This window comes from Balaenoptera borealis (genome assembly GCF_965194805.1).
Source record: "Balaenoptera borealis genome assembly, chromosome: 3".
Classification (NCBI taxonomy): domain Eukaryota; kingdom Metazoa; phylum Chordata; class Mammalia; order Artiodactyla; family Balaenopteridae; genus Balaenoptera; species Balaenoptera borealis.
Window position 1 is genome coordinate 172,011,507 of NC_138866.1, and position 17,521 is coordinate 172,029,027.

The window sequence follows — 17,521 nt, forward strand, 5'->3', positions numbered from 1 at the left end:
TGCCTAGGACGTGATCCTGGCTGGCAAGTTACTCCGTAAGCTCCCGTCCTCAGTTTCTTCACCTGGTAAGCAGGAGTGCCCTGGTTATCCCTCACAGGCTCGTCCCGGGGATTCAACAAGTTACCATAGGCCGGGAATAGTGAGAATTCTGAGCAAGGACAATAAAGGTGAGGGATTCGTATTATTAAACTTTGATCCTGCACTCAAAACATTTCTGTAGTAGAAAAAATTACAATCTGCTGTGCGGAAAGGAATATAATATTGCGTATCTTGGAAGCATGTGAAGCAGAGAATAGTGCTTCAGTTCTGAACATTTCATATTAAAACACTCAGTTGTCATCATTCAGCCCTTTTGTCTTTGAAACATTTTTTGAACAAAAAAGAATTTGTGTAATATTCTCATGATGCATGTGTCTGTTAATAACCCCGGTGGGTAAAAGAAGAGCCGTGCCGGGTTTAAGTGACTTGGGAGCGGCGGTCCGAGCGCGTGCTGGCTCTGACTCTGCATCAGAGCGTGACCCCTGCAGGGAACCAGAGCCAATGAAGGACTGTGGGCAGCTCAGCGGAAAGGAGCGGACCTGAGCTGGTTCCTGCACGACAGGAAGCAGGGAGCAGAGAGGGAAACCAAACGGAGATACTTACGCCGTGTTTAACAGTTTTTGCAGCGTGGGCAGCTTTCTTTTTTGCATCATAATGAGTCAGAATGTCAATAATTGCCATAAAGTACACCTCTTTCCTAGGCGAATCTGTAAAGGGATGAGAGCGATGATTGTGGGACACGTGATGACAGCACCTGGAAAAGTGCGAGCTGCTGATGGAGGAAGAGGTGAGGGATTCAGTGGGATGGGGGTCGAAGGGGTCTGAAAACAAAGGCAACAGAGGCTTTTAAAAAGTCTTGCATATCCCTATGAAACAGCTTAACTTTCTGTCCCCAATTCTCTCTCAATTTAAAAAGTAAAAAAGAGGATATAACCTCAGGATATTGCCAGTAGAGGTGCAGGGGTGAGATTGTTTTTGTTAATCTTCATTTTCCTTAGTGACTGTGTATTGCTTTGGTATAAAGAAAAATGCTATTTAAAAAATACTCTCTAAAACAAGTAGAAGTAATTATGCTCCCTAATACTTTCTACCATTACATACTGTTCCTAATTAGCTGTTCCTAATTCTCATTGGATCTAGTATCAGAACTGGATAAAGGCATATATCATCTACAGTACCCATCTTCTACATATTTCCACAAATATGATGATGTTTCAATTATGAACAATATGAAAAAGTACATTTGACTATATCTAATTTTCTGTGTTGAAGAAACAATTTTGGTGAGCAAAATAAAGAACATAACTCAAACTCACCTGGCTGCTATGCCATGAGATTTTTTTAAACAATGATGAACCACAATTTTTATTACTCAAAAAATCAGAGGCCTGCTTTTATCTCTAAATTTTTTTTTCCATGTATAAGTAGCTGCGGTAGCATGTAATATTCCTACAAATATCTCATCACCCAGATTTTGAGGATTAAGATGGATCTCACTTTAGAGAAGAGGGCCACAGACACCTTAATGGGGGAAAGAGCAGAGGACAGACACAGCAGCAAATCGGAGATTCTCATGCCACACCCTGGGCCAGCTTCAGCACTCCCGAGAAGGAAAGGGCTGGTAGCAATGAGATGCCTGCCCTACACGATGTCCACAGGGGGTTTGGAGTGGACCACGATGTACCTAGCTCAGGATAGACTTGTGACACTTGAGATCCACATAAAAGATAACTAAGAAAAAGAATATTTTAAAACATTTCTTATATATGGTATGGACATTTACACAAGCATGTGCATATGTGTGTTGTATATGTACAACACACACTTGTGTGGTTTCACTCTGTTCCCTCAACATCACACAGTTCAAGGACCTCATCACATTACAGTTCAAAACCAGAGGTTACGGTTACCTTTAACATACTTTGTCCCGAAATCAATCGATCGGGACTCTTGAGAAGGAGTCTTACAGGGCAGCATGCTTTTAACCGGGGTGATGATTACCAGTAGATAACAATGCAAAAAGAAAAATCCAACTAATGGTAAAAAGAGTTGATAGTAACTCAACTTACTTTCATGGCATTTAATTCCATAAACATCAATGTTTGGATCAAACTCGCCCGGAGCCAAAGGCGGCGAGCTGTTGAGCGTATTTCCAGGACTGTCGGGAGGGGTTCCGACAGGGTGGGTGCCGTCGCTCTCCCCCTCCTCCTCTCCGTCATTCTCTTCACACTCCACTTCTTCCTGTTCGGCTCTCTCCACATCGTGGATGCCCACCAGGAGGCTGTAGTCCATGAGCTTCAGCTGGGCAAGAAACTGGAAGGTGGGAAGCAACGTGGTCAGTTATGCCTTAAACACAAGCCCAGATTTAAAGACCGCAAGCTCACAAAAGGGCGGTAGAGGCGAGAAGATTTCCCCAGGAGCAGCCAGGAGCCTCTTTAATGGTGCTGTCACGGTCCCTGGCAGTTTCTCCAGCCAAAGCTGTAGCCTCACACTTCAGGCTGGCTCAGAGCTGGGATTATTTCCCTGAGATGCAAAGCTGGATGCTGAGAGGGATGCACTTATCACATGGAGGCTGTACTGCACCAAAGAGCAGAGAGCATGGCCGGCAAGGAGACACAGGGAAGAGAACGTTTCTCCGAACAATTAAGACTGGCTAATGGGGAAACCAGGGACCTCCCACGTAGCTTCCAGGGGAGCCTCTCTGAACGGCTTGTGAAAAGCACTTTGAAATGCAGCACACGCTGTGGAGGAGAGTATTATGCTGTCCATCACAAGTAAGCACAAGCGCCAGTGTCCCAGTCAACCAGCAAATGCCTGTGTCGCTGCTCAGCACTCTCCTTCAGGCCTGCCTGGGGCTTTCCTTCTGATGGAAGCGGGAGCCGGACACGCTCCTCCATCGCCCCCTCCCATGCCTAGCACAGTGCCTGCCCCAACCGACCCCTTTATCTGGGGGCTTTCTCTGGCCCGTTCCCCTCGCCCCCACTGCGTACCCTGGATGCCCTCCAGAGGTCTGGGCACAGCTGGAGAAGCTGGATTGCTGGGTGGCAACATCTCCCACCCACATGTGTGTAGTGGGTGCAGCGTGGGTGGGGCGTGGTCGGGCCAGGTCCTGCTCCGCGTGCAGGGTGGCAAGGCAAGAGCCCCCTCGCCCCATCCCTGCTTCTCCCTCTGGGCCCTTGGAAGGTCCCTGGGAAGTGGCAAAGGTTGGATGCTGCCCGAACTTCCCCTTCTGGTCCTTTGGCAAGGGAAGAATTTGATCTGCTCACGCCCCTACTTAAGACCTTTCAGTGGGGTACCGTTTCTTACAGGGTGGAAACAAACTCTCACACTGTCCACGGGACCTGGGTAGTTTGGCTTCATCGCCTCTCGGACCATCTTGAACCCTCTTCTGGCCTCTGGCCCCCTCACTGCGCCCCTTCACCTCCCACTTGACCTTCAGGTCTCAACTGCAGGGCACTTGCTCACGGAAGCCTGTCCCGGTTCCTGCCGGGCATGTGTGCACTGCACACTTTCCCCTAAGACACCTGGTTTAGCTGCACACTCATTAGATTACTTGAGTAACTTCTATCTTCCCCAAACACTGCAGCCCCATGAGGACAGGGGCTCTGGCTGATTTTGCCCTTGAAACTGCCATTATTAGTCAAATCCATCTCACCTGCCTTCACTAATCAAGGTCTTTTAAGACTTGCATGTCCTTCAAGGGGCACGTAGCCTAAACAATGATATCTGCCCAGCTGCTTGCTAGGAACTTGGAGTCAGCTGTGTCTAGTTTGAGCTGAGTTGGTTGAGACTGGATAGGACCACTGACCCTCCAACTGGGCATGCGTGAGTGTCTTTTTACACGTGCAGAGGATGGAAAGCTCCACCCTTGGGTCGTGCAGAGGCCAGTAGCCTAGTTAAACCTGTGCAGAACGACGATTCCCGTTCCTTTTCCCAGTCGCCTTTCCTCACGCTCCCTACGCCTCAGACAGCACTGCTGCTGCTTATCCCATAAACACCTCGAGCCCCTTGCCTTGGGGAGGCGGATTTGAGATTTGCTCTTCCCGCTTGGCTGCCTTGTGAACAAACCCTCTCTGCTGCAGACCTCAGCGTCTCTGCGTTTGGCTTGCTGCACGTCGGGCACAAACGAGCCTCGTTCGGTGACACCCTCACTGCACTCCTGACTCCCAGGTAAGTGATGTAGCTACTTGGTATTTATTGAACAAGAGAACGGGATGCCTGCTGCTTCTTCCCCAGTCCCCCTTACCTCTCCCTAATTTCCCCTGACCCCTTCCTCTAAGAAAAATAACCACCCAAACCAAATAAAAACGAAGAACAAAGCAACAACAAAAAGACCTTCCTTTGAGACTGCAAGAGGCAGCACCTACTGGAAGCAAAATGAGACCATTTACGATATATCTTTGCTCTGCAGAGCAGAATCTCTCTTTAACACGTAGGTCTGTTTGACCTTCAGATGGTTGACGTACAAATACACTTTCAAGTGTGCTTTATGTATGAGAGTACAAAAGGGGCTGCCTGTAATTAACCTGCCAAAGGTTAGGCAGGGAAGGGGTGATGACCAGGGCTGAACCGCCACACGAAGTAGGGTGGGTCTCCAGGCCCACGTCTTCCTCTGGCACTTGTGCTGCTCTCACAACGTCGGCCAGGCCCAGAGCTTTCCTGGGTCTCTGATCTGTGGTCAGACCACTGCTTAGGCTCCTCTCCCAGTAAAGAAACATTTGTATTCAGTAAATAAAAGTGAAGTTAGCTCCCAGCATCACCCACTAAACTATAAGTGAAATGAAAAATGCATCTCTTGACAAGAAGTTGTTCTGACATACCCAAAATCAAGGAAACCAGTTGCAGGCCCAAATGGGGATTATATAAGAAATGGGGATTATATAAATCTTCAAATCTGTGCAGCTGAGACAGAAATGGAAAAGACCAAGGACAGCACAGTGGTTAAGAGTATGGCTTTTGCTGATAAGGGTGACCCATTAAAGTATCAGATAATCTTAAATAAAATTAAAAAAAGAAAGTTTTGGAGTCAGGTGGGCAGTTAAATTTTATGTTACTAGCTCTGTGCCTTGATGATAAATTCACCTCTCTGAGCCTCAGTTATTCTATGAAATGGGACACCACCACTAAACTCACAGTGGTGTGGAAAGGATTAGAGAGAATGTAGTGGAGGCAATGAAAAGTGCCTTGCGTGTAACAGTGGACGCGGTTTTATCATTGTCCGTGTGGTTATTGTGGTAAAAACCTTTTTTTCATCAAGTAGGTAACTTAAACATGGGGAGAGGTTCAAGTGAGGTGGGCCAAGAGGGGAGATGTGCTGAAGAACCCATTGACTCCTCAGCTCTTATTGTCATAAAACGTCATTTAAAATCTCTTCTAAAGTAGAGGGAAACACAAGGCAGCAGCAGACCTGAGATTCTTGCTAGAGAAAGTCCCTGCTGGGCAGCACAAAACTACTGTGGGCTGAAGATGACAGACCCCAAAGAGAAGAGGGGTTTGGGGCTCCCTGAAGGGTCTACCTCCAGCTAACATTAGGAACTTAATACACATTTGCTATTTTCTGTCATCGCTTTAAGCTTCTAACTCAAATTAGTGATTTCTAAATACATAAGATTTCAATGCATGAAGATTTTTAAATCTTTATAATCTCTAGGTCCCATGCTTTCCAACTTCTTAATAATTATCCGCCAGACCTTGATCAGCCTCTTTTTCCCTCAGAATATCCCACCTAATCTGCTTCCCTCATAATTAATTCCTCATTATACCAAATCTGAGCTAGTATCTTCCTGAAGGTTTTTATGAGCCCTGTCACACACAAACCCTTCTAGAAAACTGTGGCTAAAGAGCTGTTAATAAACTCTCCTTCTATGTGTCGTCTTTGGAGAAATGTCTATTTAGGTGGTCTTCCCATTTTTTGATTGGGTTGTTTTTTTGTTGATGAGTTGTATGAACCGTTTGTATACTTTGGAAATTAAGCCCTTGTCGGTTGCTTCGTTTGCAAATATTTTCTCCCATAGGTTATCTTTTCATTTTGTTTATGGGTTTCCTTTGCTGTGCAAAAGCTTGTAAGTTTGATTAGGTCCCATTTGTTTATTTTTGTTTTTATTTCTATTGGCTTGGGAGACTGACCTAAGAAAACATTGGTATGATTTATGTCGGAGAATGTTTTGCCTATGATCTTGTCTAGGAGTTTTATGGTGTCATATCTTTTAAGTCTTTAAGCCATTTTGAGTTTATTTTTGTGTATGGTGTGAGGGTGTGTTTTAACTTCATTGATTTACATGTGGCTGTCCAACTTTCCCAGCACCACTTGCTGAAGAGACTGTCTTTTTCCCATTTTATATTCTTTTTTTTTTTTTTTTTTAAAGAAATTCTTCATTTTTATTATTTATTTTATTTATTTTATGGCTGTGTTGGGTCTTCGTTTCTGTGAGAGGGCTTTCTCTAGTTGCGGCAAGCGGGGGCCGCTCTTCATCGCGATGCGCGGGCCTCTCACTATCGCGGCCTCTCTTGTTGCGGAGCACAGGCTCCAGACGCGCAGGCTCAGTATTTGTGGCTCACGGGCCCAGTCGCTCCGCGGCATGTGGGATCTTCCCAGACCAGGGCTCGAACCCGTGTCCCCTGCATTGGCAGGCAGATTCTCAACCACTGCGCCACCAGGGAAGCCCCCCATTTTATATTCTTGCCTCCTATGTTGAAGATTAATTGATTGTAGGTGTGTGTGTTTTTTTTCCTGGCCTCTGTATTCTGTTCCATTAATGTCTGTTTTTGTGCCAGTACCACAGTGTTTTGATTACTGTAGCTTTGTATATTGTCTGAAGTCTGGGAGGGTTATGCCTCCTGCTTTGTTCTTTTTCCTCAGGATTGCTTTGGCAATTCTGGGTCTTTTATGGTTCCATATAAATTTTAGGATTCTTTGTTCTAGTTCTGTGGGAACTGTCATGGGTAATTTGATAGGAATCACATGAAAAGATGCTCAACATCTCTAATTATTAGAGAAATACAAATCAAAACTACAATGAGGTATCACCTCACACCAGTCAGAATGGCCATCATTAACAAGTCTACAAATAACAAATGCTGGAGAGGGTGTGGAGAAAAGGGAACTCTCCTACACTGTTGAGGGGAATGTAAATTGGTGCAGCCACTATGGAAAACAGTACGGAGGTTCCTCAAAAAACTAAAAGTAGAGTTGCCATATGATCCAGCAATCCCACTCCTAGGCATATACCCAGATAAAACTATAATTCAAAAAGATACATGCACCCCCTGTGTTCATAGCACTATTTACAATAGCCAAGACATGGAAACAACCTAAATGTCCATCAACAGATGAACGGATAAAGGTATGGTATATATTTATATACAGTGGAATACTACTCAGCCATTGAAAAGAATTAAATAATGTCATTTGTAGCAACATGGATGGACCTAGAGATTATCATATTAAGTGAAGTCAGAAAGAGAAAGACAAATACCGTAAGATATCACTTACATGTGGAATCTAAAATATGATACAAATCAATATATCTACGAAACAAAAACAGACTCACAGATACAGACAATAGACTTGTGGTTGCCAAGGGGGGTGGTGGGGGAGGGAAGGAGTGGGAGTTTGGGATGAGCAGAGGCAGACTATTATATAGAGAGTGGATAAACAACAAGGTCCTACTGTACAGCACAGAGAACTACTGATATATTCAGTATTCTGTGATAAACCATAATGGAAAAGAATATGAAAAAGAATATATAGGGCTTCCCTGGTGGTGCAGTGGTTGAGAATCCGCCTGCCAATGCAGGGGACATGGGTTCGAGCCCTGGTCTGGGAAGATCCCACATGCCGCGGAGCAACTGAGCCCGTGAGCCACAACTACTGAGCCTGCGCGTCTGGAGCCTGTGCTCCGCAACAAGAGAGGCCGCGATAATGAGAGGCCCGTGCACCGTGATGAAGAGTGGCCCCCACTTGCCGCAACTGGAGAAAGCCCTCGCACAGAAATGAAGACCCAACACAAACAAAAATTAAAAAAAATAAAAAAAAATATATATATATGTATAACTGAGTCACTTTGCTGTACAGAAATTTACAAACAGCATTGTAAATCAACTACAATAAAATTAAAAAAAAAAGAAACTTCTTTACAACAGATTTGAAGTTACTTTTTACTAAGTTTATTAACACACTTGTTCTACTGAATCACCACCTCCCAACACATCTGTGATGGAGGATTAAAATTCCAACCATCCCTATTTAGGTTATATTTAATCGCTTGTTGAAAGCCGCAATAATCCTCTCTTGGAGTACTTTATCTGAAAACAGTCTCAACTGTGCTGTCACAAACATCTTTAATCTGCATGTTATATCAGCAGTTTAGGAGTGTGGCTGCCAGTGGCCTCAAATCCCAGTCTGAATTTAGTAGCTGTGTGTCTTTGAGCAAATTACATAGTGTCTCTGGGCTCAGTTTTCTCATCCATAAATTGGGATAACAGCACTCAGCCTCAAGGAGTTAGAAGAATGAAGGGAGAGAATGACTGCGCAGGAAGGACTTATGCTCTACATGCTCTGTAAGTGTTCGCTGCCAACCATCCTGCTGCCCGCAGTGCTCCCTCCCCTCCCTACCCCCGACCCAAGACGTCAGGGATGAGATGGCCTGTGATGGGGCGGATGCCACAGGACACAAAGCACAGTTTTGCGTTGTGTGAAATTTGGATCCCAGTGTGAGCCGACGAGAGATGAGCGTGGGCCCTGGTCAGAGCTGACGAGAAGTGGGTCAGAGGGCAAAAGTGACTTTTCACTCTCCATAGAGTGCTTTCTTCTGGAGAAAAGGGTTCACATATACTCATGTGTAAAGCTATCAGAACTAAAGTACTTTGAGCGACATATGAATAGAACAGAATTTCAAACGCAGAAAAAACCCCTAGGTTCTAATTTTCCTACAAAAATATTTATTGAGCTGTAGTAAACTCATCTTTTACTTAAAGCATTGAGTCACCCCCTCCAACCCCCAAATCCTGTACTTAAACAGGCCAGCCAGCTAAATTAGAAAGCATGGACCTGATGGAAAAATGAAACGAGATTACATTCTAGTCTCATTATCAAGATCAGATGTCAAGCTACTTCACCATAATTACCTGCTTAAAAATTTAATAATGCTTCTGCATGAATTTCAAAACTAGACACTTACCAACCATTGAGAATTTATTAAAATGAAAGAACGCCTTATGCCCTGCCTCCATTTCAACAAAACAGCTAAGTGCGAGAGCCATGGATGGGGTTAAAATTATCCAAATCCTCTAATCAAGACACTATTAGAGACAATGAAAGGGCAAAGAGAATCCTTGTGTAATTCAACTGTAAATTTGAACGGCTTCAGTTACATTATTTGTGGGGTCTAAATATCATAGTAATATACAGCCGACAGAAGAAAAGATGAAAACCATCTTTCTAGCAGATCAGATAACCCTAAGGGCTATTTACCATAATTGCTAAAACAATATTATTCTTGGGATCAAAGACTTGCAGAATAATGAATAAAATTCTCAAAGAGCATGTCTACCTGTGTCACTTTGTTATCAGATCAAGTTGACCCCAAAGTAAAAGGGAAATACTTAGCTAATATGCATTTTAATAAAAACCACTGACAACTGAGGAAAAATAAATGCTTAATAATGAGAAACTGGAGAAAAACTACTTTTTAAAAAAGACACTTGTATCCTTCATAAATAACCAATATCTAGGTTCTAATCAAAGCATATACATGATGTAGGTTAAAGGGCAAAAAAATTTCTTAAAATAACTTATAACCTAAAAATAATCATGAACTAATTTGGTCAGTCTGCATGTCTTGCAATGAAAGGTGTTAGAAGATTAAAAAGAAAATTATAATACTGCTTCTACCCTCATGGGGGATATAATCTAATCCATGACATTTGTTCTTTGGCCCAAGTCATTTTGTTCGGGTTTTTTTTTTTTTTGGCCATGTGGCTGGGCTTGCCGGGGGGGTGGCATCTTAGTTCCCTGACCAGGGATGGAACCTGGGCCCCGGCAGTGAAAGAGCCGAGTCCTAACCACTGGACCGCCAGGGAACTCCCAAGTCATTTTGTTTTTAATGACACAAGAAAGTCTTTCCACAAAGCCTCTCTGAGTAGCAGATCTGTACTGGTACGTGGAGAACTGTACTTCAAAGTTAAAAAAACCAAAACAAAAACCACACACACATGAACAAAAGTAACAGCTAAGAAAAACATAGCTTAGTAACTGTTTAAATTAGAACTCTCTTTGCACTGTTTTGTAACCTAACAAACTTCAAGAAAAGAACGTTTTTCCTGAATTTATTTCTAGAAGAATTATATATAAGGAAGTTGAATGGGAGAACTGCAATGCCATTACAATAAATAGAAGACAGGGAAAGGTGTATTTTTAATTCGTAAAACAGCATTTACAAAGAGAGCTCCATTATAGACTCAAAGCCCATTTCCACATAGTATTTTATTTCTCACAACATCCCCCGTGACCCTGGTGTCCTAAACTGCCTTTGTGCCGTTCCCATGCTGTGGCAAGGCTGTCTTGATGGGCCCAACGTCACTAACTTCACAGAGGCTGGTGGAAATATGAAGCATTAAGCGACTGAGGCTGGGTTTTTGCAACACCAAGATGTGGTTCAGATGGAGAAAACCCCGAATTCAGATAGTGACTATCCACTTGTCGACACGCTCTGCTCTTTGACAGAATGCACTCAGTCCCCTGGGCCCCGGCCCTGGCTGCCTGTGGGCAGTCAGTCTACCCCCCTACCCAACAAAGAAGATGGGAAGCGGAGGGAGGGGAGGCCAGCAGAAGAGGCCGCGTGCTTGCTTTTGTTTGTCCTCTAAAGGGGGAGCTGCTGAATTGGCACACTTCTCTTTTAAACCAGATCACATATGAGATATACCTGTTTATATCTGCTTTGGATAATGTACAACGTATGTTTTTGCCTTGGTTGCTGATTTAAATAGATGGTTTTAAGAGCTCCTGAAAACCCAGTACTGCTGACATTCATACAATGGGCCGTCCCTTATACTGAGTTTCTTTTTCTTACCTCGACATCCTTCTTCAGTTTTTCCAGGAATACCTTTTTGTTATTGTCATCAATATAAATCTTTTGACCCTCGTTAATGAAATCATTATCCTTTAAAGTTGGCAGTTCTTTGGCCTAAAAAAAAAAAAACAAAACAGAAGAAGAATAAGAAAGAAGCTTGACTAAAATCTAAAAGACATGTATGCCCTCCAATCCTGGAGGTTAAGTTTCCACCCCTGGAAGCTGAGTTTGCCCTGTTCACTGCAGAGGTCTTACCCAAGGCAACGACATGTGAGGTGGCTTGAGTGCCGCAAGGGGGCACCAGTGAGCTATGACCACTGGAAGCATTTCCACTAGGAATGGAGGGTCAGGTATACTCCATATTACGAGGCTTTTGTAACAGATTTCATGGTTTTCATATGAACGAACCTGACTGCTTTCTTAAAGAAGATTCACAAGAAGTCTCCTAGGTATAGAATTCATATCCTTGGAATTCTTTGTCAGGAACCCTCAATTTTCTTACTGGTATAACCCAACTCCACCCCTCCCTGACAACACACACACACTTTTGGGATAGCCTTTGCTGGGGTCATGTTACAAATAACATGTTACCTTGCTCAGAAAAGCACCATCCATAATCATATCTAATTTCTGAGTCAGGGAGAATATGCACCCAGAGGTTAGCTGTCTGTCCTTCTAAGCCTTCCTGCACACCGCTCCAAGAAGGAAATTCTGTTTTCATTTGGGCAATGTCGAAGGAAAATGTCTTCTAGCATAAAGCATATTAAGATGAGAAATGCTACCCTTTAAAAATAAACAAGAGGGTAGTGAGCTGGCAACTAAACTATGCTTAGGCTGAGCAACACAAAGTAATGGGTGATTATCAAAATATGGGTCACAAGCAAAACAAACAAACAAACAAACTAGCTTGTACTGCAGCATATAAGATAATAGAGGCATATAGCTTTAACATAGTGTGGATTATTCAACTTCGTGCAACCTGCATTCTGGGAGAGTTCAAAACCCCTCCCCACACCTTTTGGCTGACCTTATAAGAAATAACCACTCCTGCTTATTTCTTCCAGTTGAAAGGAATCCAACATAATACATTGCCTTTCTTAGTATACTAATGAATGCCTCCTTTCCATAAGTGTGAACTAAATGGGGAGGGGAAAAAAAAGGAAAGAACATGCTGTCCTTCCTGGTCTCCACACTACCTCCCCCTCATTCAGAGTGATTAAAAGCTCACTGGGTACATCTCTCTACTGAACCACCTTCCAAATTCCTAAACTGCTCACTTTTTCCTTGCTATTCTGTAAGGTACACACATGTATGTAGACTACTCACATCTATCTGTACACACACACACACATGCATGTATATTATACAATTCTAAATTAGCAGCCTTGCTACTCATTTTAACTTTGAGAAAATGTGCAGTTTTGTGAGTTTTGAATTTGATATAACTATTGCCAAAATAATTATCCTTACAAAGCAGGTATAGCAAAGCTCAGAAATCCAAAGATCCCATTCAATAAGCGGTTACTGAATGACTGTCACGTATAGGAATATAAAAATGACTAGGTCAACATTTCTATCCTAAAGGAGTTTGTAATCTTGTATGAGACACACCAAAGCAAGTAGGTAAGAAAACAAGGCAGCATGAGTTTGTAAGGCCTATAGATAAATAATACGGTTCTTAGGGAGAGACTGATCTACTTTCAACTATTTTATGCCGAGTCAGAGTCTGAGGAAATGAAATGCAGTGCCATTCTACACAAAAACTAGGGAGGGGCCTGGTAGACTAACTCCGTAAGTTTGTCATTAATCATTAAAAAATGTAAAATGTGAAAGAAAACCCTGAATGCGAAGATGGCGTGTTAATGTTAAATGTTTGAGTCAAGCACACAGACCCGAAGTTGTTCTTTTCTTAGAACTGAAACATAGTTTCACAGTGAATGAAATGCAAGGATCTGAAGTTTAAGAAACTCAGAGGCCAGTGAGAAGCTTTGTCAAAGGTACAAAACTGGGGTGCTTTAGAAAGCGCTGAAGCCAGATGTATGCGCAAACACAGGAGATGGAGAGGGTCGTGATTCTCCAAGCAGACAGCTCGGGCATTTGTCTGTTTAGGGGACGGTGGTGTGTGGTTGGGTGCATTGCGGATTGAGAGCTGCCTGAACTCTGCAACTCATTTTATATGTGCAAGCAAAGAAGGGGAGAGGGATTTTTGTGCGTGCGTGCGTGCGAGAAACCTGAAGGCAGGGATGACAGGCTACAGACAGAGCGGTAAACGACCCGTGCTGGTGATACCTGTCTCATTAATGCAGATGAATGCCATTTCAGGGTCACCCCAGCAGAATTACCTCATGTGACAGGGAGAGTATAATCCTACCTCATAAAACTCTGGACACCCTGTACTTTATTACTAGGCTTACTTGTGAATTTCGCAGGCACTAGGGATGAATTTAGATTGGATCAAATTCAAAAAAGGGCAACCAGATTGGTTAAAAGACTTAAGGGCGTATTGAAAGGCTCAAGAGGCGCAGGCCGGTCCTTAGGGCAGCTGCTAGAGAAACCCAGCGCTGGTCCACCAATGCCCACCCCCCAGTGTCAGCAGGATGGCAGAGCCTTTAGGAGCACAGGGTTTTTGAGACATGAATCCTGAGGCTCCCACCCTCCATCCACCCCTGACTTGCCAGGGGCCAGTTCCTGGACCCCCTCCAGGCTGTTTGCATATGTGTAGAAGGGGGAGACCCTGCTAAGCCCTTGATGTGCATCCATTTATTTAAGTGCATTATCTCATTTACTCTTGAAACAACCTTAACTCTTACTATCCACACTTTACCAACAGGGAAACTGGGTTAAGTGAGATAACACAGCTAAGGTCTCACAGCCTGGTAAATGGAGCTGGTAAGCCGGCTCCCGCGCTGAGATGCGGACCCGGGCTGCCTGACTCTTAGTACAACTCGACCTTTAGCTGAATGAATGACTGAGGATTCGACCAAAACCCCTGTGACATTTAAATAGTGAGGCGAGTGGCACTTAGTGTCGTCGTCATTGCTGTGAGCATTCAGTAACTTGTATGGATTTAAAACTGGTCTTATAGGTTGAGAGCCTGCACAGAAGATGTTTAAAAACAGAGCTGAACTTTTTCTACTAAAAACTGAATGACGAAGATGAAGTCACCTGACAATAATGCACCCTCAAGAAAACCTTGTTGCCTGGCTTCTCAAAAATTTCAATATATCCCTCTGATAATGAGTAGCATTTATATTAAAGACACACTTTTTTTTTTTTAAGTGAGGGCAACCATTTTGCTATGAATTAATGAACATCATAAACTCTCAGTGTGACGCTGCCCACAAAGGTGATGTCTGCAGAGCAGCACAGAAATAATCGTGGGCAGCAACCGATCCCACCCTTTGCTTTGTGACACTGAATTACTTGCACTTAGAGGGGAGTTTTGAAAGCCTCCGAGTCACTGGGTCTGGTTCCTTTAATGGGCATCTTTCATACCCTTTCTAGCTCAATGCAGATACCAGCCAGAGGGCAGAGGAAAACACCAGGGCTAAAGACATCAGCTCAGAAACACTTCTGAACTGTGGACTCGGACGCTGGCTTCCAGCCAGCGGTCAGCCGCCTTTCTGAAGTGGTCGTAGGTTAAGTCTTCACTTATTAGCTCTGAATTAAGTTTTCCTGGCCAGTTTCATGTAGACTGGGAGCCTCCAAATGTGATGGGGAATTGCAGTACCTCACGTGGTACTTACTGGGAGGCAGCACCAAGGAGGATGCGCCACAGGATGGGCCTGCTCTTCCTACACGGCCCTCCCCAGGCTGTCCAGCCTGGCCAGGGGAGTGAGGCTGTGTACAACCAAACCCAGGACCGAGGCCAGCACAGCCCAAGCCTAAGGCTAGTTCCCTTTTGCAGGAAGTGATTGTACTAGGGTGGGTTGGACTCATAATGGCATTCATCTCTACTAATGTTACGTGTCAACGTACAAACACAGCTAAAGGCATAGGCAGAGCGATGCCAGTCCCCCTGCAACCGAGCTATCCTTATTTTGTTGTGTGGATAAAGTTGGCAGAGTGAATATCCCTGGCACTTTCCTGCTGGGTGATGCCAGACCCCAGGTAGATTCAGTATGGCCCAGATTTCTCCTTGGGACACTGAAGCATGAGCTTCTGAGCACAGACTGGACCCAGGCCGCCAGGGTTGTACCTCAGCTGCTCCAGTTATTAGCTGTGTGACTTAGAGCAAGTTACTTAACCTCTCTGTGACTTGGCTTCCTCATCTTTAAATGGGGATTAGCAAACCACACTGTTGTGAGGATTATACCCATTTATACACCTAAAAAGCTTAGGGCCCTGCTTGCCACGTGGAGAGTTATATATAAATATTCTTGTTATTTGCTGGTCATATTCTCAAGTATGGCGTGTGTATCTAGAGAAAAGTTCATCACTGATAAATCCAGAGCAAGATTTTTTTTTTAAGTTGCATATTTTTAAAGGATATTTAACACTTTTATAATAGTTGGGGTGTTTAGACCCAGCTGTTCAATCTGTCCAAACCTCAGTTTCCTCATCTATATAGTGGAATATTAATAATACCTATCCAATAGGGTTAGCGTGTGAATGAAATGACATGAAACACACAGTGCTTGGCAATGAGAACTCACTAGATATTAGTTTGTGTCTTAGTTACACATTAGCTTTGACCATGACCAAATACTGTTACATAGTGTTTCGAACTACTAAAGAATACAGACTTGCCCATCCTCTTCTGATTTTCTAAAAGAAGTAGGCTCTTTAAATTTGGGATATCAGTAACCTAAGCCATGTTTAAAATTGCCTGTGTTTTCAGGTTTTATCATTAGGCACAAACCTCACGTGACTTTTCTACATACAGCCTTTAAGTTCTGAAGATACTTTCCTTATTGCGCACACACCTAGCACACACAAGTGCAAGGTTATTTCACTTCACTGTATCAGACAAGGTGCATCAGAGGCGACATTGGCATAAGCCCCTACCTTGCCTGCTGTCCAAACCTTGACTGTGAATTCTCTTGGCCAGAAAGACCTCTGGTCACCGCAAAAGTTCTCCCTAGCCAGAAAACCTCACTGAAACCCAAGTGAGAATAAAATGTTGCTTTATAATAATTGGGTAAGTTAAATTTTTAGAGTAATAAAGTATATTTTATTACTATGGAATAAAAATACTTCGATATCTATGGCCAAAGACAGAAATTTGCTGACTTTTGTCTTACCTTAATTTTTCACGTGTTTAGTTTTTCTCAGCGAGTAGGTGATAATAGTGGGTAATTTAGTGAATGTGGTTTTGCTGACCTAAAGCAAAAATTCACTAGTTGGAATCCCAGTAGCCAGAAAACAACCCCAAAACTAGAAAGTAACAAGCTCCTTGGGAACACTTCACTTGCTATGAGCTGTAAAAAGAAAATTGTTTCATTATAAACATTCCCTCCCCTGCTTTTTGTAACTACACTATTGGGTGAAAAGTCTTTTGTTTTTGGGGTTTTTTTTGGCTGTGCCATGTGGCTTGTGGGATCTTAGTTCCTTGACCAGGAATCGAACCTGCGCCCATGCAGTGAAAGCGCTGAGTTCTAACCACTGGACCCCCAGGGAATTTCCAGTTTTTAGTTTCTTTTAAGGCACAGTATTATATAGGCTGTCGCTCGGCAAGTCCACATTCTTCAATAGTAAGAAACACACTATTAACAGTGTCAGTCATGGTCAAAGATGCTTTATGTGCAACTAAAACACAAATGGACATGAGAGTTGAGGTATACACACAACTGCATCAGGGCTTGAAGATAACCAGTGTGTGAATAGTATTCTAAATGTATAAATGCTTCTGAATATAAGTATTCCCTAGGGTTCAATAAAAGATATAAATGATCTCTAAGGAGAGATTTGGCTAGGGGTTTGAGATTAAAAAAGGAAAAATATTCAGAACGAAGAGCTACAAAGTCCAGAGCTTTCGTTTCTAGAACTGTGCTTCTGTGGCCAGCTCAGCAAAGACCCAGGCGTAAAGGCAGTGGCCAGAGAGAAATTACAGATTCCGGGAGGGCAAAGGAAGCACGGGGCTCTGCTTCCTCCCGTTAGAACGGTAGACAGGAGATTTTTAAAAAAGACAAGGCATTAGAACTTCCCTTCTAATATAAAAATATTTAGCACTTTTTATAAACTTTAAAATTTTAAATTACTAAATTTTGCACATTCTCTGAAAACAAAACATAATGCTTATCAAAAGGATTTAAATCTTCTGTTTCAAATAGAAGTTAACTTGTTTATAATATATAATTATTTCATTGGGTTCTGTGACCTGGTGCATGATTGCTGTCATTTGCATGGAGTTTAGTAATATTGAATGTGTTAAGAGTTAGTAAAGCCAGAAATTACATGGAAATCTTAATTAG

General features: G+C 43.2%; 1 protein-coding gene across 2 annotated transcripts in view; it reads right to left on the reverse strand.

The window, feature by feature from the left end:
• Nucleotides 1–17,521, reverse strand: part of PIP4K2A (phosphatidylinositol-5-phosphate 4-kinase type 2 alpha) — a 175,444-nt gene that overhangs the window by 4,110 nt on the left and 153,813 nt on the right. Inside the window, exons 7-9 of one of the 2 annotated variants that reach the window (XM_082385593.1) lie at nt 11,109–11,222; nt 2,109–2,352; nt 643–860 (exon numbers count right to left, since the gene is read on the reverse strand). In XM_082385593.1, coding sequence (XP_082241719.1) covers nt 643–860; nt 2,109–2,352; nt 11,109–11,222 — 576 coding nt within the window. The remainder of the gene's footprint in view (nt 1–642; nt 861–2,108; nt 2,353–11,108; nt 11,223–17,521) is intronic. The other variant, XM_082385594.1, reaches the window with a different exon arrangement.